At 34.3% G+C, this 25621-nt stretch overlaps 1 protein-coding gene across 10 annotated transcripts; it reads left to right on the plus strand.

The window, feature by feature from the left end:
• Window positions 1–11732: 11732 nt before the first annotated feature.
• LOC145789348 (uncharacterized) lies at window positions 11733–22364 on the plus strand. Of its 10 annotated transcripts, none has more exons than XM_082924688.1 (9): window positions 11733–11886; window positions 13002–13393; window positions 13496–13604; window positions 13693–14076; window positions 15185–15282; window positions 15446–15492; window positions 20459–20729; window positions 21423–21543; window positions 21750–22364. In XM_082924688.1, the coding sequence occupies exons 1-4, from the start codon at window positions 11881–11883 to the stop codon at window positions 13762–13764; spliced, it is 579 nt and encodes a 192-aa protein (XP_082780814.1). In that variant the 5' UTR covers window positions 11733–11880; the 3' UTR covers window positions 13765–14076; window positions 15185–15282; window positions 15446–15492; window positions 20459–20729; window positions 21423–21543; window positions 21750–22364. The 10 variants fall into 10 exon arrangements, with proteins under 10 accessions (XP_082780814.1, XP_082780817.1, XP_082780819.1 ...); XM_082924691.1 differs by having other exon boundaries at window positions 15185–15272; XM_082924693.1 differs by having other exon boundaries at window positions 13496–14076.
• Window positions 22365–25621: the final 3257 nt, after the last annotated feature.

The following is a 25621-nucleotide window of genomic DNA, read 5'->3' on the forward strand; positions in this document are numbered from 1 at the left end:
CCTTACAGGCAATAGCTAGGGACATTTTCGCTATTCCTGTATCCACTGTTGCTTCTAAGTCAGCATTTAGTACTAATGGAAGGTTGGTGAGTCCACATCGTAGTAGACTTCATCCAAACACATTAAAAGCATTAATGTGTGCACAAAGTTGGTTGTGGGGTGAAGAGATGAAAGGTATTATTTCATCCAATTTACATATTATTATTTCACTTTTTATTATTTATATTACCATGTAATAATTTCACTATTGAATTTATATTCTTTACTTTTTAGGAAATTCAACATTGGAATCGGTGGGCTATGCAACTATATATGATGATGATGAGATCGAGTCGGATCAGTCATGTGCCACTTTTGTGTTAGTTGTCATCTTTTTTGTTTTAATTGTTAACATTTTTTACATTTTATTATTAGTATTAATTATTTGTTTTTTTCCTTTTGTTATTTAACAGGAATTCAAGTTGAAGGAGATGGTGGAAATTGTGTGGTTTGTTTGGGTTTGAAGAAACAATGGATTTGCTTTTTTATGTTGTAATGGATTTTTTTTTTTTAATTTCAATTTTTAGGTAACCTATCCCTTGCGGGTTGTGTTTGGGATTAATTATTCTCTTTGCTACTTGTTGAGTTTTCTTGTGTGTGCTGCTGGACAGATGTTTTGTTTGTGTTATTTTGTTGCTACAGGATGTTTTGTGTGTGGGTTGTGTATGTATGGGCTGCTGAATTAATGTTTATTGATGTTCATTGATGTTTTGCTACAAGATGTTTATTAATGTTTATTGATATTTATTGATTTAAATGGATGTTGCTACAGGATGTTTATTGATGTTTTGCTACAGGATGTTTATTGATGTTTATTGATTTAAATGGATGTTGCTATAGGATTCAAATTTGTATGTTGCTTCAGGATGTTTTGTTTATACAGGATTCAAATTTGTATGTTGCTACAGGATCCAATTTTGATGTGTATTGATTCAAATTTGTATTTTGTTTATACAGGATTCAATTTTGATGTTTATTGATTTAAATGGATGTTGCTACAGGATTCAAATTTGTATGTTGTTTCAAGATCTTTCTATCTTTCTTTCTTTTTCTTTTTTTTTGTTTGTTGTGGCTAAGTTCTAATTAATTAAAAAAATGAAGCTATTAGGGTTGATATTCCAACTGATAAATTCCAAAATTTATACAGGTGATTGAGAATGTTTATTGATGTTTACAGATTTTTACATTAAAAAAAAAAAAAAAAAAAAACCGGGGATTTTCCGAGGTCGGGGATCCCCGATCCCCGATCGGGGGCGGGGATGGAGCCGGGCTATGGGTCCCCGTCGGGGATCGGGGACAGGGATGAGGACAGGGGGGTATTACTTTCGGGGATCGGGGACGGGGGGTAGTCCCCGGCCCCGCCCCGCCCCGTTGCCATTCCTACTTGGGAGGCTTAGAGGTTGAAGATCCCTTTTTGTTGTTCACCTTTTTGTGTATTACATGTGAATTCAAGCTGAGGGCTTAATGTGTATGAGTTATTACTCTCTCTTTTTTTTGTAACCAAGTGTTGGCTTGGAAAGTTGTAAGCCGTAGGGCATTTACTTTTGTTGTCAACATGTAATACTTTTGTGATAAATATTCTGATAAATAGATGTACACTTTATTCTCTTGAACATATTGTCAATTTCTTGTATCATGAATGTATGAATTATGGGTTTATTTTGAGGGCGTTACACGGCGCTCGAGCGACCACCTTTGTTTTTGCACCTCCGCTTAACCGACAAAAGTTGGCTCGAGCATAAATTGCATGCTCCCAGAAGTTTCCATGTTTTGCAGACCGCTCGAGCAACAAGAGTTGCACTTGAGCAAAGACCTCAGTCTCGCGCTCGAGCAAGCATCGAGAGGAAAATTCACACAACCAGTACTTTTACTGAGTTTACAGACCGCTTAAGCGAAGGAAGTTACGCTCGAGTGACCTCTCACATTTTTGAACGTCTGCTCGAGCGAGACCCCTATTTTCAGCAAGATTTGTTAAGTATTTGCAAGTGCATTTTAGCATCCTCATTGCATCCTAGACATTCCTAGGCCAAGGTTAAGATATAGGAATGAAGATAAAGGCTAGAAAAACACTAAGAAAGACGTGAAATGAGTTAAGCATTATTCAGGTGTGTGTTTCAAGTATGTATCTATTATGTTTGTGTAGGTCACGCGCCGTAAGCTATTTCATTTGCTTGCTTTGTCTGACAACTCTAGAGCCATATGTGAGTAATAACTTAGTAAAGTTATGTTCAACTTTATTTATTTTCTGTATATGGAATAAGATCTGTTCTATGAAATGTTATGTTTTGTACAATGAATGATTGTCCAATTTTTGACAAGTATTTGTGGTAACTATTCTGTGGCTCAAGTATGTTATTTGTTCTCGGTCCGGAGGTTCCTTTATGGAACTGACAAGTTATCTGTACCCGGCCGGAGGTTCTTTTATGGAACTAATAGGTTATCCGTACCTAGTTCGGAGGTTTCTTTGAGGAACGAACAAGTTATCTATACTCGGCCGAAGGTTCCTATATGGAATTGACAAGTATGACCCTTGATGCTCTGTATGTGATCTGTTAACGCTAATGAATGTATTATGTAAGATTCAGCATGAATTCTAATTTCGGGTTGTCTCTAACAAGAATGTACATATGAATCTGTTTCTGTTTACTGAATTAGTTATGGGACATCATTCCTTTAACCCTTTACTCTATTATTATGCACTAGGCTTTCGTTCACTGTTTATGTATGTAGATGAACAGGCGCGTGACCAGGCTTAAGCTGCTGCCTGGAGAGTTTAGTTTTGTCAGCCAGCCACCGTGCCTCTCGGGAAGATTCCCGTTTGACAAGTCAAGTTTTGTGCATCATGTGAAAGATGTTTTTGTTTTGTTTTTGTCTATTTGTACATTAGGCTAGGTCCCTTAAGATATTATCTGAATGGCAATGCATAAAGTACTGAAGTTGACATTATACATATAAGTTTTAAATTTTCTATCCCATGTATGTCTACACAGCTCTATGGACATTATGTATTTAGTATTTGCTTCCGCAGCTCCTTATATTTTAGCGTTAGGATCCTTTGGAGTGATCTCCCTAAAGTGAGTGAGATGGGCTCGACATGTGTCCCACTAATGGAACTAAGGGTTAAGATCAATCACTTACCAAAACGACGTCATTTTGGTGGGGGAATTTCAAAAAAAAAAAAAAAATCAAATATCTGGGTTCACTTTCACTCTGTTCTGGGAAGAGTTAGAGAGAGAGAAAGGACCAAAGCTTTGATTTTGTTTTGTTCTTTCCTTGTTCTTTCATGTCCTCTTGAAATCTCACAGTTGAATAGTAGTGATGGTTGACTTTTCTGATAAGGCCTTGAAGGGGGTAGATCTGTTCAAGTCAGCCCTTGATGATGATAATGAAAATAGCCCTTGTTCAAGTCAGCCATGTTACAGGCATGGCTTCGCCGCTGCTGCGGAGATCTGAAAGACCTCCTCCGCCGATCTCCATGTTCATTGACCGGATCTGCTAATTGTTGCTCATCTTGATTTTGATGATGAAGATGATATGTGATCTGTAAGTATACATATATGCATATATAAATATATACTCTCATTTTGATTTTGATGATGATATATGTAAATATACATATATGCATATAGAAATACATATATGAATCAATCTTTTGATGATGATGATGGTGATACAAATCTGAATCAGTCTTATTATCGACGAATCGATTTAATCTTTTGAAGCCTCTTTCTCATTTTGTTCACGTTTTTTCTTTAATCTTTTGATAATGATGATGATACATATCTAAATCAATTTTATTATTGAATCGATTTGATCTTCTTTTTTATTTATGTAGATCTCACAGATCAAAATCCATGATAATGATACAGTTTGAAGCCTCTTTCTCATTTTGTTCACATTTTTTCTTCAATCTTTTGATGATGATGATGATGATTATGATACAGATCTGAATCAATCTTATTATCGAATCAATTTAATCTTCTTTTTTTATTTATTTTGATCTCACGGATCAAAATCCATGATGATGATATAGTCTGAAGCTTCTTTCTCATTCTGTTCACTTTTTTCGTTTTTTTTTTTTTTTTTTTAATTTCCTCCACCAAAACGACGTCATTTTGGTGAGGAATAATCTCAACCCTTGATTCCATTAGTGGGACACGTGTCGGGTCCATCTCATTCACTCTAGGAGATGACTTTAGGAGGATCACTCAGAGGATCCTAACGCTATATTTTATAATTTTGTTCAGAAGTCTTTGGTAATCCAAGGATTATTGGTCGGTTACGACGCTAAACCTATTGGGGCGGGTTTGGGTCGTGACAATTCGCATTCTGTTTGTTTCGAATGAAGATAAATGCCCCAACAAAGGTGTCTTTAGGGGGGGAAATGTCACTTTTGTGTAGCTTATGGCGATATTTTGACCTAAAATTTATCTTTCTCCAGCTAAAGTTGTGTTTATCATGAAAATGTTCAGCAGTAAATTAATATAAATAAGTTTTGAAAGATTTCTCAACCTATGTAGAAGATTTGGGGAAGAGTAAACCCTAAGTTCACTCTTTTTTTATTAAACCAAAAAAAAACATTTTAATTATAGAAATACAAAAATAAACACATAATCCATATGAATAACATGTAGATATAGGAAGAAGGATCTAGCATACCGTCATATTTCTCAGCTTGCTTGAAGATATATATATATATATATATAGAGAGAGAGAGAGAGAAGGGGAAGGATACAATTACATCGCCCTGGGGCTGCTTTTTGTTTACAAGGTACAAAAAAATAGGTTAATAGAAATAAGAATGATAGGGTTTGCGTTGGAAAATGTTTGAGAATCTCATAAATTTTTCACAATTATCATAATGGTATAATTTGATAAGTGTCCATTTTTTATATGGGATTCACCACTCTTATCACATCATTATGGATGTATTTATAGGTGCAAAATATAGGCCTCTAGCATTGTTGGTTTGGGTTTTATATATAAAGGATTGAGATTGTATGGAATAAGTTGTTGTATGGTAAGAGTGTGTTTGTTTGGAGGGATTGGAGGGAGATTGGACTCCATGTTTGTTGGGTCATAGAGTCTATTTTTTGGTTACAAATTAGTAGGTCGGATTAGGAGTCCGGTTGGACTATCAATCCAACATATGTTAGAATATTGTATCTTAGAGAGGGTATGGTATAGAATCGGTGGGATAACTATCCCATGGGATTAAATGGTAAAATGATATATTTATTTGATTTAATTATGTATTATATTTAAATGGTAAATTTTTATTGATATTTTATTTAATTTCATACTTTAATTATTATTATTTTTATTGAAATTTTATTTATTTAATTAAAAAAATAAATTTATTTAATTTTTTAAAAAATAAAATAAAATAAAACTTAATTTAATCTAGTCAAAAATATTTAAAATATTAAAGATGGGTTTAATATTACTATTACTTAGTAAATAATTGAAAATGGTAAAAATAGTCTTTTGAGTATTTATCATTTTTCATAATATTTTAGTCAAACATTAGAGTCAATAGAAATACGAATGGTAGGGTTTGGGTTGGAAAATATTTGACACCCTTATAAAATTTTCAGAATTTAATTCACAATGATGTAATTTGACAAGTGTCCGATTTTTATATGGGTTCACCATTCTTACCATATCTGTCACGACCCAAACCCATACCTAGAGGTTCATAAGGATGACCGGCTAGTAATCCCAGATTACCTACGGCCTTAATGACAAATTCAATCATAATATAATTAACAGGGCATGGCGGAAGCAATATCAAACATAAAAGATAGTCCATTGAGCAATGCATACATGCCAAGATCATAAACATTTAAAACTTTATACTTTGTATGTGTTCATATACACAAAGATAGACTCCTTATACAACATTCATCCATATCAAGTTCCAAAATAACAAAGCAAACAAAACAAAAAGAAAGGTTTGACCAAGCTTGGCTCTACTTGAGTCCAAACAAGCCCCATCATGGAGGCACCTCAAAAATGGCTTCACAGGGGTAGACTCTGTGACTGCCTTAAACTTGATGCTCCACTTGCTCACCTATATGTATATATAGAAGAGAGGGGTGAGCCAGAGCCTAGTGAGTAATATCAATATAAAGCGTTTAGATGAATGAAATCTAGTAAGATTCAAAACATAACTTTCTTTTCACAAAACGATCAATTTCAATGATCAAAACAATTTGATTAATAATCATATCATTTCATTGCGATAACAATAATCATTCAAATCATTATACGTGGTACATCCAATAGAATAACAATATTACAATGTGCCGAAGCCAATAGGACCCCTAAGGCAACGAAAAATTTCATCTGATATCGCGTGTTTCAACGAAAAATTTTGAATTTTCATTAAAGCACCTATCGATAGGGAGAACGACCGGACAGATGTTTGAACGGTCGACCAGTTTGGTGCAAATTGACCACAACCGGCAAGACAATTTTGCAAGGAAGAGGTTATCTGGGCGGACGTCCGGCCCAACAATCACCTACAAATTTGATGAAACGCTTCAAGCATCCTCAATTTGATGAAAAGTTTAAGATATCTTCAATTTAATATTGGTTTGACGTTATTATTGGAGCACCAAAATTGGAATTTTTTTTTTTTTTCATCAAATTTAAATTTGATAAAAGAAAAGAGTAAGCATTGGAAACACTATAATATAAAGGGGGAAAAAAAGTAAAATAATAAATAAAGGAAAGAGGAAAGCATGGAGGCAAGTTTAGTTTGAATTTCATAATCTATTTTTTTTTTAAATTAAAATTAATTTTGTGAAAAAACCACAAATACTCATTATTTTTATAAGATTTTTTTTTTAAAAAAAATAACTTTTAAATTTTAAATATATATATAATTTATTTTTGTCAAGCTAATTTTATTTTTTTAAAAAAAATCAAGAAATTGATTCAATGAAACTAAACAAAGCCCTAGTATTTATAACAAAATATATTTATATAACAAGAGTATTAGTATTTATAAATTATTATTTTAAATAAATAAGGGCAAATTTGATATTTTCAAAAAATTAATAGATGTATCAACCTTTTGTGTTAATGTAAGTTAATAGAAAGTTTATGGAGGGGTGAATTTGAAAGAAAATAGCAAAGCAGAAAGGAGGTTAGTGTTATTTTAGTGACCTCAAAGGGAGGTTAGTGTAATTTTCCCTTTAATTTTTATATACCATTAGGTCATGTTTATTTGGACGAAATAAATACGGATGAATTGTAATCCATCGGACTGTTAATCTTGGGATACATAGTCCCTGGAATAAGGGTTGTTGCTATGCCTTATGACACAACAACCCTACTGTGAGAGCATTTAGAGGTTTTTTTTCGGGCTTATTTTGATAATCTGAACCGTTCATATTATAGGGTTTGTCGAGTATATCATTCATTTAAAAAATCAAATTAATCGGATATCGGTAACCCCATGATCAAGTCCTTGTTTGGTTTCAGTTTTCAAAAAACAATTTTCAGAAATTCAACTTTTTTATTTTTCGTATTTTAATGTTTTTAATGAATTTTTTTAATATTTTAAGTATTTTTAAAATTTTTAGACACATATAACATAAATACACTTAAAAAGTATAATATTTGTGAAAAAAATCTTTAAAAAATACACTAAATACCAAAAAATACAAAAAAAAAAATGAAAATTCAGTACATTTTCATATTTTTATGTATTTATTAATTTTTTTAAATAGTTTTTTACAAATATTTTACTATTTAGATACATCTAAGTAAGGTGCATCTAAAAAAGTAAAAAAATTACTTAAAATTTAAAAAATATTCACTAAAAATAAAAAAATTCAATTTTCAGAAAACTGAAACCAAACACACTAAATTATTTCTAAAAAATTATTAAAATTTTGTTAACCGTTTATTTTTTAAAAAACAAATGTGCTCTTATTATCGGGCTATAAATATCCAATTTACTTGATTTTTTGCATGGATGATCTACTTGACGAACCTTATAATATGAACGGTTTGTATTATCGAAAGAGACTAGGGACATGCCCTCAACGGGCCTCACAGGAGCCCACTCCCATAGTCCCTTGATTATTTGGTCAGAAAGAATATGTATCCAATGTTTGTTTTCTCATGGACTTATATGTTTGAAAATAGCTATCCTATTGAATTTAATATTTAATTGAAATATTATGAAAAAGGATAAATGTACTCAAAAGACTATTTTATTATTTTCAATTATTTATTAAGTGATCGTAATATTAAACCCATCTTTAATATTTTAAACTTTTTGACTAGATTAAATAAAATTTTATTTTATTTTATTTTTAAAAAATTAAATAAATTTATTTTTTTAATTAAATAAATAAAATATCAATAAAAAAATAATAATAATTATTAAACAATGAAATTAAATAAAACGTCAATAAAAATTTACCATTTAAATACATAATTAAATCAAATAAATATATCATTTTACTATTTAATCCCATGGAATAGTTATCCCACCAATTCTATACCATACCCTCTAGGATACAATAGTCTAGCATATGTTGGATTGATAGTTCAACCGGACTCCTAATCCGACTTACTAATTTGTAACCAAACAATAAACTCTATGATCCAATAAACATAGGGCGTGTTTGATTGGACGGATTGGATAAAGGGGGATTAGAATCTATCGAACTTGAGTCTAATCCCCCTATAATCCCTCCAAACAAACACACCCTTACCATACAACAACTTATTCCATACAATCTCAATCCTTTATATATAAAACCCAAACCAACAATGCTAGAGACCTATATTTTGCGCCTATAAATACATCCATAATGATGTGATAAGAGTGATGAATCCCATATAAAAAACGGACACTTATTAAATTATATGTAATTGTATCCCTTTCTCTCTCTCTCTCTCTCTCTCTATATATATATATATATATATATATAAGATGCTTTTTTTTCCTATGGCTTGTCATTTCATTTCCTATTTTGCTCTTAGCTTATTTTAAAATTGCTATTTTTCCCTTTAGTTGGTTGGTGAAACAATGAGTGGTGGCATTCTGGTATTATGTAAGACATTTTGGTTGCTTTGGTTGAGAATGTTTGTTTTGGGTTGCCTATTTTGGAGAAATTCTATTTTCACACACCTAATTAGCTTAGGACACATCTTTTCTTAATACACACCTATTAATTTGATTATCAATTAATTTTCTCAATCTACACATTTAAAGTTACAATTACACCCTTCGCTCATAACCATTGTATACACCACTAACTTTCTTTTCACACACTTTTGATTGACCCTACTTTCACATTGACCCATCCACGCCCTTAAAGACTTTGGTCTGAAGTGAAATTTCCTCCATTGAAGACTTGTATAGAAGACCTCCATTGAACTTTTATTGAAGACCATTATAAATCCTCCAAAATAGTGTTGAAGGTAAGAAAATTTTCCATTTTCTTATTACATTTATCATTTTGTTATTGCATTTATCATTTTCGAATCTATGTGCACTCCATTGGTATAAAACCTTCGATTTCGGTCTTGTGAGTGACGGTTTAGGGCTTTCAGCACTGGATTTCTGAAACAATAGAGTGATTTCGAAACATAACTTCCGAATAAATTGTATTATTTTGACAAATTACTTCCCAAAAAAATAAATAAAAATCTTGATTATTAGTTTACGAAGTTGATGAATTTCTTCGGTTCTGTAGTTCTGAAATGATGCCATGTTTTCGATAGTTTAGTTCCGAAAATTGTGTGTTGTTTCGGTACTGAAGTTCCGAATGAATTTTTTTTCTCTTTTATTTAATGAAAAAAAATCAACATTGGTGGTCCAACTGAAAAATCGCAAAAAATAAATAAATAAATAAATAAAATACTAAACGAAAAAACTAATATTTTCATCATTGATTTTGCTGTCACTGTACGTATTTTTGCTTGAGTTTGAACTTCCATTGGTTTGCAATTCTTCCATATCAAAATCAAGCAAAAATTGTGAAACTAATAAGAAAACGATATGAATAATAGAGTATAAACCTAGATATTAAAGCAATATGACAGATATTTTGAGAGTATTGATTTGCAAGCTGAGGAGTATAGAGTGTATAACAAGTAAAGTGACAATAATGAAAAAAATTAGGGTTTAATTTTTTTTTACAAAAATGCTAGAGATTTTAAATTTTAATTTAACCCAATAATCAGAAGAAGAAAAAAAAACTACTCTCCTACGCAATAATAAATTATCAAAATTGTTCATTGAAAAATATTTCTTATATCATTTAAAACTGTTAATTGATTTAATGTTTTATTTATTAACAACATGGTTAATTGAAAATATTTTTCATATCATTAAAAATTATTAATTGACTTATGGATTTATTTATTAATAAAATTGATCATTTATTATGCGAGTATGATTTATTTATTAATAAAATGGGTCATTTGTATATATATGTATTCTCTTCTGTTTTTTTATTAGTTCATTTTTTTTTTTAGATGGGAAATTATTTTATCTCTTTTATACTAAAATATATACTTTATTTTGTTTATCTTTATGTCTTCACATTTAGTCTTACTGAAAAAAGAAAAGAATATAATTATGTTAAAACGATAGGACTTATTATATTTTTTCTAATTATTATTATTTATAATACAATTTATATAATTCTATCATATATCTAATGATTTATTCTATTTAATTTTATAAAATAATATTCTCATTTTTAAAATTTATTAAAATATAAAACTTAAATATACCGTAATAACACCAGCCTTTGTAACTAGGAGTTTTTTTTTAATATTCTAAAAAAAACAATTTAGAGAATTAATCCACTTTTTAAACTATTAGAGAAACTAACCTACTTTTTGAAATCACATTTTAAAAATATAATTTTAACTTGAAATCGATGTCAAAAATGTGAAATCCATGTCATCATAAAATTGTATTTTTAAAATGCAATTTCAAAGTGAAATTACATGTTAAAAATGTAATTTTAATTTAAAATTATATTTTAAAAATATGATTTCAAAAAGTAAATTAATTTCTTAAATAACTTAAAAAGCGGATCAATTTTTCAAATTTTTTTTTGTTTTTTTGGTTTAGAATATTTTTTTCCGGTAGTGATAGGTAGCTCGAAACTGAGCGGCTCGAAATGGCTCGAATTCAAAAACGGTCTCGTTTTTGAGATGAAGGTGAAGCAGAACCAGAAGCAGGGGAGGGAGGAGGAGGAAGGAGGAGGGACTGGAGGGGGCCCAACATTTGGGGCTGGAAGCGGGGGCCGGGGGTCGGAGGCGAGGCAGAGCCGGCGATCGCTGGTGCTGCGACGATCGGCGACAGCGAGGCGACGGCAATGGCGGTGGCGGTGGCGGTGGCGAGGCGAGCAGCGACGATCCTCTCTCCCTCTTTCTCCTCTGTTCTTTCTCCTCTCTTCTCTCTCTTCTCTCTCTCTTTCTCCTCTGCTTCTTCCTCCTCTCTTCTCTCCCTCTTTCGAGCTAATTCGAACCATCAGATTCGAGCTGCGGCTCATTTCCGATTTTTTAAAAAAAAAACTCTGGTAGCTAGAATAACTTCGGCCAAAGATGAACAGGGTTTTCTGAATGGTTGAAAAGTCGATTTTACCATTTTCTTTATACCTTGTCTTTTTTTTGTTGCAAGGGTATTTATGAAAAAATCCGTAGTATACCCACTGTCTCGCTGTCTCAGAGAACCTTCCTCTCTGTCTCTCCTCTCTTCTCTTAGCAATGGTGATCTCCCTCCACCGATGACGATATTCGACCACCTCCTCTCTCCTCTCACCGATCTCCTCTGCCTCTTCAATTAAGCTGAGAAATATGATGGTATGTTTGATCCTTCTTCCTATATCTACATGTTATGCGTATGGATTATGTGTTTATTTTTGTATTTCTGTATTCTGTAATTAAAATGTTTTATTTTTATTTTTTTTGGTTTAATCGAAAAAGAATTTGCTTACGCAGTGATTGGTTTGAAGATTTGACGAGGGATTTGGAAAGGGTCACCTAGTTTCACACACTTTTTTCCTTTCTTTTTCCAAATCCCCCAACCAAACACAGCATTAGGTTTACTCTTTCCCAAATCTTCTACATAGGTTGAGAAATCTGTCAACATTTATTTATATTAATTTACTGCTGAACATTTTCATGATAAACACAATTTTAGAGGGAGAAAGATAAATTTTAGGTCAAAATATCCCCATAAGCTACACAAAAGTGACATTCCCCCCCCTAAAGACACCTTTTTTCATTTATCTTCCATCTGAAACAAACAGAACGCGAATTAAGCTAATGCGTTGTAAGGAAAAAGATTGTAACCAGTCATGAAATTAGTATATCTAACTCATAATTTAAATGTTAAATTTTGAGATTTTACTATTTCTTTACCTTTGCTTGCTAGCTTCAGGACACCTAATCACATGGAATGGAGCCTTCTGGAAGGAAAAGTAGTTTATTATTATTGTTTTATATATAGGGCTTGGCTGTCATCTCAATTTGAGTGAGCGGTTGGTCCTAGTAAGCCCATTCTAGAACTGATTTTGGTAATCCGAACAGTTCACTTATTTGAACTCGTTGAGCAAAATATTCATCTAAAAAATCAAAATGCTTAGGTATCGGTAGCTTTTAATCAAATTTGTTTTGCAAAAATGGCTGAGAAATATAAATTTAATAATAACCATCCATTTTTTATAATACAAATTTGATTAAAAAATATAGCTACTGATATCCGATCATCTTGCTTTTTTTTCATGAATATTCTATTCAACAACTCCTAAAAAGTGAACAATTTGGATCATCGAAATGGGACTTGTGGTGGGCTCTGTGAACCCCTCAAGTTCTCTCATGTTGAGATGTGGAGATGAGAGAAACCTAATCCATATATATATTTACTTACATTTTGTTGGAACTAATGCTAGTGATATCTTGTTAAACATTAACAGGAAGGGGATGATGATGCTTGTTTTTATGAATGGGATGACCAGTTGGAAAGCATGGTTGCTTTGGATGATGATGAGAGTCTTATCTCATTCATGACAAGCCCACCTTTTACAGATGGCACAGCTGTATATAACATAACCACTTTTCTAAATAATATATGTATGGATAGTTCCGTGAAATGTGCCACTGCATTGCTTGAAGGGAGGTTGGGCATAGATCCAAAAACTGTACTTGATGGTTACAACCTGTTGCATTGTGCCATTTCATTTACAATTTATGAATTAGTTAAATTATTTCTTCAGTATGGAGCTCGTACAGATATCACTTGGGATTATCATGTTTACAAAGCGTACAATGGGTTGCTCCCGCTCGAACTAGCACTTGCTATAATGAGGTACAGAACAAAATATTAAAACAATGTGGCTAAAGATTTACATAGTGCTTATTCTTCCTGATTTTGGCACTGTTTTTTTAATCTACTGTATTGATTGTGCAGAACTTCTCTATATATGCGCTCTTCGTCTCCAGAACAATCGGCTTTTAACTTAATAGTAACACTTTGTGATCCGGACAGGGCATTCCTTTTTGCAAAGGAATTATTACTTGTTAGACCTCATGCTACATATGTTTGGTTTTGAGTTTGAAGTTAGTGAACGAGCTAATATAATTTTCTTCTTCATTTACTTTTTGTAGCGAGAGGAGTTGGCTGTTGCCAAGTTGCTTGCACGGTTCTCCAAGGACAATGAAGAGTTAGCTTACCATTAGGCCATGGAAGGAAAACTCATTGAGTTGGCCATGTTGCTGATTGTGGCACGAGAAAATGTTTTGGTTCCCATCACTTTTCATGGAAAAGATGGTGCTAGTTTAAATGAAAGTACAACAATCCATGAATGCCTTGAAAATCAATTTGTCTCTCTAATTAACGAGGAGATCAACTTTATGGGAGAAGTTAAACATGGGAAATTTTCTCAGATTCGCAAGAAGAGGAAGGTTATGAGGTTGGCTATGCTATTGATTGAAGTTTTTGAGAGGGCTGGTAATAGTATTGAGGAATATCTGCAGCTGCAACAACTTGATGTGTGTATTAATACATGTCCCATTTTCTTTTGTTTTGATGCTTCTTGCTTTCGGAATTAATTTTTATTTTTTATATTTATTGTCAGAATACAACTTTGTATGTGAAAATAACCAGCTTCCCTGCGTAATGTGTTGTTAATTTGGTGATTGAATGATTAAATAGGATCTAGTTATACACACTTTGAACCTTTTCTCTATGTGAAACCATGTCAAACTATATCCTGTAAGTATGTTTAAGGCCAACATTGAAATATCCATTGCTATTCTCTTATAATAAACATAGTTTAATATATATTGGTCGGACTAGTTGGACCCAATGTTTCCACTATTTTATTTTCTTGAATAACAAATCTGTAAGATTCCATTTATATTGTCTTTTGTTTAAACAAAAAGGTTCTCAACTACTCTCTTATTCTAAACATTTTGAGCTTTCTAGGCCTATTTTTTGAACGAGAAAATAAAAGACCATGGTGGGTGGGATTTGGATTGGACCCACATCTCTTGTGGCAGAGCCAAATGCCTTCACAATTAGAACACATCATCACTCCCTTGTAACATTTAATAGTATAATATGGCCTCAAAATAATTATATATATATTTTTCTTGTATTTATGAATTGTTTTAAGTTGATTTTTTTTTTTTTTTAAAGTTATGCTGAATATTATGATTCTCAATTTTTGCAACCAGTAGGATTTCAATTCATGATTCTTGATTCTTGATTTCATAACTAGTATCTTGTTCTCCAAAATTGTGTTTGGATCTTGGATTTGTGGGTGAGTTTATAGTAGGAAAATAAAATGAAATGGAAACAACAATAGGAAAAGATTAATGAAGTAGAAGCTATTTTTTTTCTTCTCTCTTTGCAATCCCTTCCCAAATCCAATATCCAAACACTACCTAACGAGATGGTGGTCCCAGCTTCTCCAGCCACTCTTCCAATAGTATCTGCTTGTAAAGATCTCAGTTTCTCTAGTGGGATATCTCAGCTTCCTCATGGAGATATAAGTTTATGATTGTATGTTGTTAAAGTAACAAAATTGTACTCCCATGTGCCGTAATGCTTATTAGCACATTATTACATAAAGTAATCATTTGATTCTCCTTATAGGTGCGGAGAAAACATGTGGAGAAAGATATTGCTCTGAGGCTTGTGGAAGCTGGCTTTAACTTGAAGGCTGGAGACTTAGATTTTAGCAGTAAAGATTGGTTTGGGAACCTAATACTTCACATTTGTTTTCTTTTTTTGGATTGTGTTTCTTCTCTTTATGCAAATTATTGATGTTGTAACTTTTGTGGTTCAGTATAGGTATCTAAACTATTATGTCATTGAATGGCTAGCTCACACTAGGGATTATCCTTTTTTTTACAGGTTCATTTTCTCTGATTCCCCTACCAAGTACATAGAGACTCGATTAGGTGATTTATTGAGTTCTAACTGAAACTTTCTTTTGCTTCATAAGTAACTATAAAGAAATGAAAATGGTATGTGAGTTTGTGACATGTTTTCTTACAGAAGATAAGTTGTCTCAGTCATGGAGTCCTCGCTTGCCCATGCTGCAGCAAACAAATGTGTTTTCCCCCCCACTGGTTAAAAAATATTTGTTACGTTTTTTACTGTTATTTTTATTATTTCGCGTTGCTGGGTGTTTTGTTACTTGGATGCTTTGTGCCATAACAAACAGCTTTTTTTGCCTTCTATTTTTCCTTGTTAAGGCCTATAGCTGGAAGGCAGAGCAAGAGAAGCGTGAAGTAACAAAATAAGTTAAGGACCTACAATGTAGGACGAGATGAGGTTAACTGCTCCTACTAGTAGTGAACCCAAGCCTAATAAATCACAACTGAAAAATAGGTTTTGGGTGGGTGACATTGGTTTTTGATGGGTGGATGGGTGGTAAATTATGGGGATGTAAGGGTTCCAAAAATTGCAACAAAATGTAGTGATTTGAGATTAAAGACGTAAGGGTTCCAAAAATTGCAACAAAATGTAGTGATTTGAGATTAAAGACGCAAAATTTTGGGGTTCTTACACCCTTCAATTCCTTATTTTAAATTTTCTTTTTTTGATAAGTAAACAATTTTATAAACCAAGGCCCCGTGGGAATGCTTCCCGTGTATGAAAAGATGCCACTGTCAAAAGGCACTTTACATGCCCTTGCATATCCAAAGGCTCTACAAATTGTATAATTGGTCTAGATCTATGGTGTACATTTTCTTGGATATGGGTGTCAGTCGTGGGTGTGGGTGTCTGGGTTTTGGTCTTGAAAAGCTTCTAGGGTTAGTGTTGTAAGAGGTAGAAGAAAGATTTGTGTTTGTGAAAGGGAAGAGGGTGGAATTGAATTGATTTCTATAACTTGCAGATTGCATCATTTCTGAAATAGTGCAATTAAAGGGACTGGATAACACTGATTTATGGATTTTAAGGTTGAATTAGTGGCTAGAAGGTAGGGGAATAGGTTGGGGATGGTTTGTACTTGATCAACTAGGGTTTAGCAGCTGAAAAGGGCACTTTTGAGGGAGGTGAACAGTAACATGCACAGATGAAGAGATAGAAGGAAAGAGGCACTTCACCCTCATAACGGTTATGAAAATTTATATAAACTCCAATTTAGTTTCTCACAAGAAGTGTTCAATTGCAAGTGTGAGACACATATCCCAAACCCCAATCCAAGTGTGAAGTGTCTAAAGCGGATATTTGATATATTTTTAAGAATCCATGCAACATTGGCCAATAGAAAGATTACACTCCTCCCAAGTCCCAAATATACAAAATACTAGAAATAAGGTACACCAATATAACGGGCAAAGATGCGGAATATTCGATACTATCAAATTGTCTTATGTTTCGATAATAATCCAATTATTTCTCTTCCCCACCCTTTTTTTTTTTTTTTGATCAACAACAAAAGCTTTATTGATAAATAAGAAAAGGAAATGAGGATAAGGCATCCTCTTACAAAAGGACTAAGAGAAAACAAAACAAAATTGAAAACCCCCAAACAAGCTAAACACGGGCAAAATCCTACATATCACAAACCGCCAACCAATCTCTAGCCACCAAAAAAAGAGGAACTCCCTTAAATAAAGAGTTCCTCGACACCCAGAAAGAAGTTAAATGACAAACATTATCCCACAAACAACCCACTTCCCGAAACTTTTCATCAAACAACCTTGCATTTCTCTCCCTCCATAGAACCCAAAAAGTTGCAAAGACGGCACAAGACCAAAGCATTTTGGCTCTCTTTGATCCTCCAAAAGTGTGAAAATCCACTAGGAGCATATGTGTACACCTTTTTGGGACTACCCACGCCACATTTCCAAAAGAAAACAATTTGTGCCATAAATTTAACGCTATTGGACAATGCAAGAATAAATGATCCGCGGATTTCCCATTTTTAAAACACAGAATGCACCATTGAGGATTTGAAAAACGATTGGGTCTCCTTTTTTGCAATGTATCATTTGTCAAAATGCCTCCATGAACCAAGGCCCACATGAACACCTTTACTTTTAGGGGAACACAAGCCTTCCAAATTTTTTTGCAAAAAGGAAACTGAAGAACATGAGGATTATCAATGATGTACTCAAAAAAAGACTTGCAAGAAAATATCCCTGACGAATGAAGAGCCCAAACCCGCTTGTCCTCCAACAGAGGAGATAAAGAAAACTGATCAATTCTGGCCAGTAAAGAAGTCAATTGAGAAGCCTCCCTATCATTAAGATTCCTAGAAAAATCAAAATTCTAGAAAATTGGAGCCAAAAGCGAGTAAGCCATGGACGCAATTGAAGAATTATGAGAACGAGCCACTCTGTAAAGATGTGGGAAATCGATAGCAAAAGAAGACTGACCCATCCAAACATCCTCCCAAAATCGAACAAGTTCCCCATTGCCCACCCGAACAGAAAGATGACGAGACCAACATGTGAAAATTTGAGAAATAGACTTCCAAGGAGCACGACAGTTACCCTTCAAAACCACCCGTGAATCCCTACAATTGTCATAAGTCCCATATTTGCTTCTTATAACCGAATGCCATAATGAATCAACCTCAAGGGGAAATCTCCATAACCACTTGCCAAGAAGAGTCATGTTCTTAGCCACAATATTACCAATAGCCAAACCCCCCTTCTCCTTAGGTAACGACACTAACTTCCAATTCACCAAGTGATCCTTTTTCCCCTCATCCTTTCCTTCCCAAAGAAAATCCCTCATCAACTTTTCTAGAGACTTTGCCACCTTAACCGGAATCTTGAATAAAGATAAATAATAAATAGGGATACCACTCAAAACAGACCTAACCAAAGTGTATCTACCCCCACGTGATAATAAAGCCTTACTCCACCCTTCCAATCTCTTGCCAATCTTTTCCACCACAGGAGACCAAAAAACTTCACTCCTAGGATTACCCCCCAATGGAAGACCCAAATATTTAAACGGAAGTAATTCTATACCACATCCTAAAAGTGACGCCCTGTTCTGAAGTTGATCTTGCTGCATATTGATACCCACCACACTACTTTTTCCCAAATTGACCTTAAGCCCTGAAATAATCCCAAAAAATCTCAAAATCAAATGAAGATTAAGTAGCCGACTTTCATCTCCTGAGGAAAAAAATATGGTATCATCCGCATATTGTAAATAAGTCACACTAACTCTATCCCGCCCCACCTCCAATCCCGCAAAAAGACCTGCTTCATTAGCTCTATCAACCATCTTTCCCAAGACATCAACCACCAAAATAAAAAGAAAAGGAGATAGTGGGTCCCCTTGTCGTAGCCCCCGCGAAGCCGTAAAGCATTCCCCTGGTTTACCGTTCACTATGATTGACATATTACAAGTCGACAGACAACTCCTAATCCAAGATCTCCACCGCCCACCATATCCCTTCTTATCCAATACAAAATCCAAAAACTTCCCCACCCTTTTCCCTCTTCAACAACTAAGTCATTAGAGTTGCCAGGAACACCCAAGCCACACTAAACCAAGAGAGGGCCAAAGTTTAAAGCTCCTAAGCCACCAAACAATAGCTGAGTATTGCTTGCACAAGTAATCAATTCACAGATAATTTATTAGATAAGTTTCATTTACTAGAAAGAAGAGATTAGAAACACGTGTATAGCAGCGTTTCGGTCAGTTCGGTTTCCGCCTGTTGTTTAGTTTTAAAACCATTGATCAACTGTGAAATTGAAATTTTGTAAATTTGTAAACTGCAGCCGACCGAAAGTTGGTTGCAATCGTCTCTTTTTCCAATCAGATGGGTCAGATGGTTTGGTTGGATGATTTGGTTGTTCGAACAGCCCTAGCTGGAGGTTATCAACAACGTTTGACCCATATCTGGCTTGTAATTTTAGGCATATGAGAGGAAGAACCATCTTTGGACTGGTCCAAAATAGGTCTCATTTGGTCCAGAAAAATGATTCCACCATGCCCAAAGCCTTTGAGGCTTAACTTAGGCCTAATCAGCCCACCTCTTATTCCACAAAATAATTGGTCTTCGTGGAGTGACACAAATCATGGGCATTAACTCCTAAAGTCCTCTAGCCAGGCCCCTCCCCATGCACAATGGGGTTTGGTCCGGGTGATTCAGTTTATGCATATGAGAGGAAGAACCACCTTTGGACTGGCCCCAAATAGGTCTCATTTGGTCCAGAAAAATGATTCCACCAGATCCAGGTACTGGACCAGGCCCAAAGGCTTTGAGGCTTAACTTAGGCCTAATCAGCCCATCTCTTATTCCACAAAATAATTGGTCTCCTTGGAGTGACACAAATCATGGTCATTAACTCCTAAAGCCCCTTAGCCATGCCCCTCCCAGTTCACCATGGTGTTTTCCCCTGCAAATCCGGCCCAATCTGCTTGGCCCATTAAAAATATGCTTCTATTCTGTACAAATTATCCAACCATCCATCTTCTCATGAAGTCCATTATAGAGGAAACATGACTCTGGCACCACCTCCAAGACTCTGGGACCTTATATGATACGCACACAATTCCGGGCACCATTTTATCCAAGCAGTTTCCAAAAACAATTTTGATCTTGTTCTCATCTCCACCACCCCTGCCAGCAAAAACTCCTTGAACACCTTTGCCACATCTCTCTATCCCTTCCCAGTGCCTACCCTTCCATTGTGCAGCTTGAATAATCAACCCGTTGCATCACCTACTGAGTTGTGACATAGTTCGCAATGATTTCATGGTTATCACTTTGTAAGAGCATGAATTTGTTAGGAGCTGTGTATGAAAGTAGTGGTTCTTTTTTCATATATAACAAGGAACAAAATGTTTTAATTAATTGCATTTTCCATTTATAATTGTGTATCAGATAAATATACATAGATGTGGATATTATAATATGTATACCTTGTTCTCCTCTTATTCGTGCAGGAAGAAATACTTGGTGATGGTCATTGGTCATCAGTCTCAACTCCCTGTTTGCACCCACGGCTTATCCTCTGTGGTGAAGTCAAGTAATAAAATTCAAGTCCCAAAATCTGTCCCTAGTTCTACAGATTTGGATATTCAAGTGAAGAATAGAACAAAGGCAATAGAAGATAATGTGCTCAAATGTTTGTCAAGGGTGAAGTTTGTGTATATTGCGATGTTGATCAAGAGGGGAATAAGAATTGTTTGAATCTTGTTGGGACTATCTTTCGAGGTATGAATGACTGCTTCTGATTGTTCTTATTTTTTGTACTTAAATTATGGCATTTACTTTTAGGTAAAATTCCCAATAAGTGCTACTTTTCCCATTTTCTGCTGAGTTCTATTACTGCTGGAGAAATCAGCCCTCTCTACATAGAAATAGGAGTTGATGGAAATTTACTCACTGAGTCTTTTTTCAGTTTCCTAATTTTTAGTTTCTCTCTCTCTCTCTCTCTCTCTCTCTCTCTTTTAAATTTTGTGGAGCTGTATATACATATGTATGTATGTATTTGAATTGAAAGTTCCAATTGGCCCCAAGTGTGATCAACTTGAAACCAAATTATATACAAACAATATCACTTATTTAATTTGACTCTTTCTCGACCTGATTGCCTGCACTAGAGGGGGAATTCCAAGGCACCATTGCCCCAATTTGTTTGGGTACACAACTCATAATTTGAAGTTTGTTTCCAACAAATTAATGCCAGCTTCTAACCACATTTGGTATTATGCATCATTTGGTGGTTTTAATGATTAAGTGGAGATGCTATCTCAATTTAGTTTTTTCCTTCCTATTCTAGATCGTTCATCTGGATTTTGAACAGTCAGAACTATTAATAATTTAGTGTGTTGGCTTTGTCCTAAAATGTTGTTGGGCAGAGCTGGTTAGATTTGGCAATCAACGATCAACTTTTAAATGATGCAGTTGCTTTGCTGGGAGGAGTTTCATCTTGGTAGAATCTGGAAGACTACTGGCTCAAATGTGAATGTATTTAAATCTGAAAGACTACCTGCTCAGACATGAGGGCTTATGCATTTGTATTTAGGTAAATGTACTTGCTTTTTATTGGGTCCAGACTAGACTTATAATCTCAATCTCTCTCTCTCTCTCTCTCTCACACACACACACACAAATAAACCTTTTTTGAGCGTGTGTTAGCGTGGCCTCATGACCAGCCTATTGCTAAAAAATTGAGAAAAGTTTGTGCAATTAATGAAGCAGCCTTTTTTTCTTACAATTCTTCTTTTGCAGCTTGAATAATCAAATATCCAGAAAGGAGGTTTGCACCTCAAGCACCTTCTCTCTTACAGTATTATTTTCCTACAGTCAACAAGCTCACACTAGCAGAATTAGAATTGAAAGAGAGAATTTTGATGAAATTATGATATACTTTATTCCAATCATAATAGAAATTCACGAACTACAGTATTATTTTCCTACAGTCAACAAGCTCACACAAGAAGAATTAGAATTGAAAGAGAGAATTTTGATGAAATTATGATGTACTTTATTCCAATCATAATAGAAATTCACGAACAAGTAGAGAAGGCGGTTGAGTTGAGGTAATGTTCTGGGGCGATCGAATACTGTATTTCTCTTCTCATTGACTATTTGTAGGATCAAGATGCCAAAGCTAAATACCTCAGATTTTATTGAGGATAGCCCATTAATTGCATATTCCAGGGATAAATAACCACTGATTGAATCATTTAAAAAAAAAAAGAAAAAGAAACTGACTGCAGCAGTACATTTTAGAGAATGTAATTAAAAATTCTTATTATGTTCCAACAATTTTGCTTGTGGTAGCTTCGCTTTTGTTTCTTTCAAAACTTCTAGCTATGGTAAAATTTGATATTTTTGGGTTTATTTCGTTATCTAGTAAAATGTTTCCAGCTTTAGATCTCTATGTATAATTCTGAGCTTAAAATCTTGATGAAGATAAAGTCTGGTCAATTTCATTGATAATGTGAAGGCGTTAGCATTGTGTTTGATCTGAAAAAAGAAATAAGTGTTACTGGTTCGTTTATTTGACCTGAGTGCCATCAGATTATGATGAAGCAATGTTTGAAAAACAATGAACAGTATCATTTTTTTTTTTTGGTGGGTGCTGAAAGGTTTGGAGAGAACCAAATCAAAACTTCAAAAGATTCTGGTGTTAAGAGTCTAGCAATGTATATGACTGACTTTTTGAACTCATTGACCACTTGTTTGGAATTTTTTGAGAGCGTCTTCATAGCTATTTCTTGTCCGTTTTGCAACATGCCTTGTAGATACATTGATATTGGTGACTATTCAAGTAACTGCATATCTAGCAATGTGTTTAAATTGTTACTTGGTCCAAAATCACCCTCTCCAAATCTATTTTTAATTAAGAAGTTATCAGTAGCTTGAGTTATGGTAGCAAAACTGTTGCAACTCTAGACAGGAATGGATCTAGGATTTTGACTTTGGAAAGGGGGTTATATATCAGCAATGGTTGGTGGCCCGAAAATATGTGGCTCGAATGGTTCGAAACACTCAAAACGACGTCGTTTTGGGTGTAAAACGACGTCGTTTTGGGTGTAAAACGACGTCGTTTTGCCATTTTCGAGCCATTCGAGCTCCAATTTTTCGGGCCACCAAACATTAATCGTTATATATAACTCTCAATCGCGAAAATTTATTGAAAATTTTAAAATATAATATCAATTTTTATTGTTACAAATATTTAATTGCATTATCTTTAACTAAATCTTATTTTTTATCAATATAATTATTTTTTATCAATGTGTGTGAATAAAATAACTAGTTAAAAAAAATCTTCCTCTATCCTATTTTATATTTTAATTTAAATAAATTTCATAATTGAAAATACATATTTCAATGTACAGTTAAAACATGTAAAACTAATACTAAAAAAATCAATCTATCAATAAGAAAATGATTCATTGCAATAAATATTATTAAATTTATTTAATTCAATTTCAAGAATGTTATGTCAGACACAGTTAACGAATTCGCTGCTAAAATAAAAATAAACACAAATAAGGACTAATATTTGATAAAATCGATTAGAAAATTAATTTTAAAATTTAATAATATAATTGTTTTGAAGGTGCAAACTTTAACTTTGGAGGTGCTAACTCTTGAAAATTTGAGGGTGCGAACATTGCAACTTTGATATTATTTTACAATTTACTATTATAATATTGATATTTTTTAAACTTTAGACGGTGCGATTGCACCTGTCCGCCCCTGGGTCCATCCTTGACTGTAGAACTTGTTTTTGGCTTTCGTTGGTGCAACCTTCATTAAAACTATGCCTCCTTCTAATTGCAAAGTTGGGATGAAGTGCATTTTATTAAATGTTGGACTTCTCCCATATTGATATTTTAATATGAGATAATTTTGGGAACTTATAAGGTCTATCAATAATTTCGTTTCGATAATTTGAACCGTTCATTTTGTAAAACTCTTAATATATAATATTCATAAAAAAAAAAAAATAGTTTGAAACCAAATAATCATAACTTTGTCATTTTATTGCATTTGTTTCCGAAAAAATTGACAACGAATATATTTTTGAAATAGACCATCCATTTTTTTTAGAAAAAAATGCTATAAAATGAAAAGGCTATGATTATCAAATTGACCTAAATTTTTTCATTGATATTATACATTTAAGGTCCTGCAAAATGAGCAATTTAGACTATCAAAACAGAACTTATATTAGGCCCTATAAATCTCTTAAATTCTCTCATATTGAATTTTTTCTTTTTTTTTTTTTTGAAAACGATGAAATCACCATAGATTAATAAGCAAGATAACAACATTACAAGTTATAGTAAACACGAGTACAAATAAAAGTAGAATAAACAAGCACCACCAAAAGAGTCCCTAGCCTGGTTCAAAAACTCGACGTCGAGGTGGCCTGAAAAGACTGGGATGAGAGTAGGAATCTTCAATTCGTGGCTCCCGCTTGCGTTTACCAGCAGCAATGTCGAAGATCAATTTAGAGGATTTAGGACGACGAGGTATGGGAGCACGAATTCTTTTTGACCGACCTGCACTACAAAACATAAAATTATCAGACAAAGAAGTTTTTTCAGAAGTCGGTGCTTGCTCCTCCATTTCACAATCACTAATAATCGAGGAAGGCGGTTGAAGAGTTGGCAAATTTGGTGGTGATGGTTGTAGTGGCTCTTCACAAGATTAGGAAGGAGTAGGTAGAACGTCCAGGAATGGGGCCTCCATCTCAATATCCACTACTGCAGCTTGTAGAATTGGGCCAGAGTATCCACGAATGCGAACTTCAACAACCGACAAACTCTGTCGGTGTAAAAACTGAAAGGATCCACCGGATTGAAGAGCCTGACACAAGTTACGATCAATGAGGAGGAAATCCTTGCCCAAATGCACTCTTCTTGGACGCTTGACCTTCGGCGTGGGCTTATTAGCCTTGTTGAGCGAAGTACCATACACATCAACCTCACTATTCTGACTGCAACCAAACCCACTGTGAGGCCCCTCTCTGATGACATTGCCACAAACCCACCCTGCTCCATTTCCTGGTCCATGATCCTTACTCGGAGAATGTCCACCCGGTTCAACAACAACACCAGTATTAGAAGACCCAGGTTGTTCACGGCCTTTTGGCAGTGGATAGATTGTATCATCCAAGCTCACTTTAGGCTGTAGATGTTCCAAAGCAGCATCCCAATCAAATTGACAAACATCACCCAAAGAATCCTGAATTAGAGCCATGTCCAACGGGTCCAAAACGGATAATAAGTCAGGGGATAAGGAACCCTGCAACTTATCCTGAGCACAAGCCCCTGACATGACAATGCCTTTGCCTTTCTCTTCTTTGGAAAGACGTTTGGGGACCACTTTAGAGTTAAGTAAAAAGCCTTGCTTGAGCATTGTTCCAAGCACCCAGAAAGTGTAATTGAAAGCTCACCAGAAAAATCCCTAGAAAACGAGTGGTCTCGCTGTGAAACACCTGATCCACGAAGCGAAAACAAGCCGCAGAAATCGCCGGAAAACACAAAAGAGGACAGCAACTAGACCAGCGGAATCCCACCGGAAAACACCTATAAAAGCAGATTAAACCCAGATCTACCAACGAGACCGAGGGGAGGGGA

This window comes from Camellia sinensis, chromosome 4 (genome assembly GCF_055761805.1).
Source record: "Camellia sinensis isolate YWXY chromosome 4, ASM5576180v1, whole genome shotgun sequence".
Lineage (NCBI taxonomy): Eukaryota > Viridiplantae > Streptophyta > Magnoliopsida > Ericales > Theaceae > Camellia > Camellia sinensis.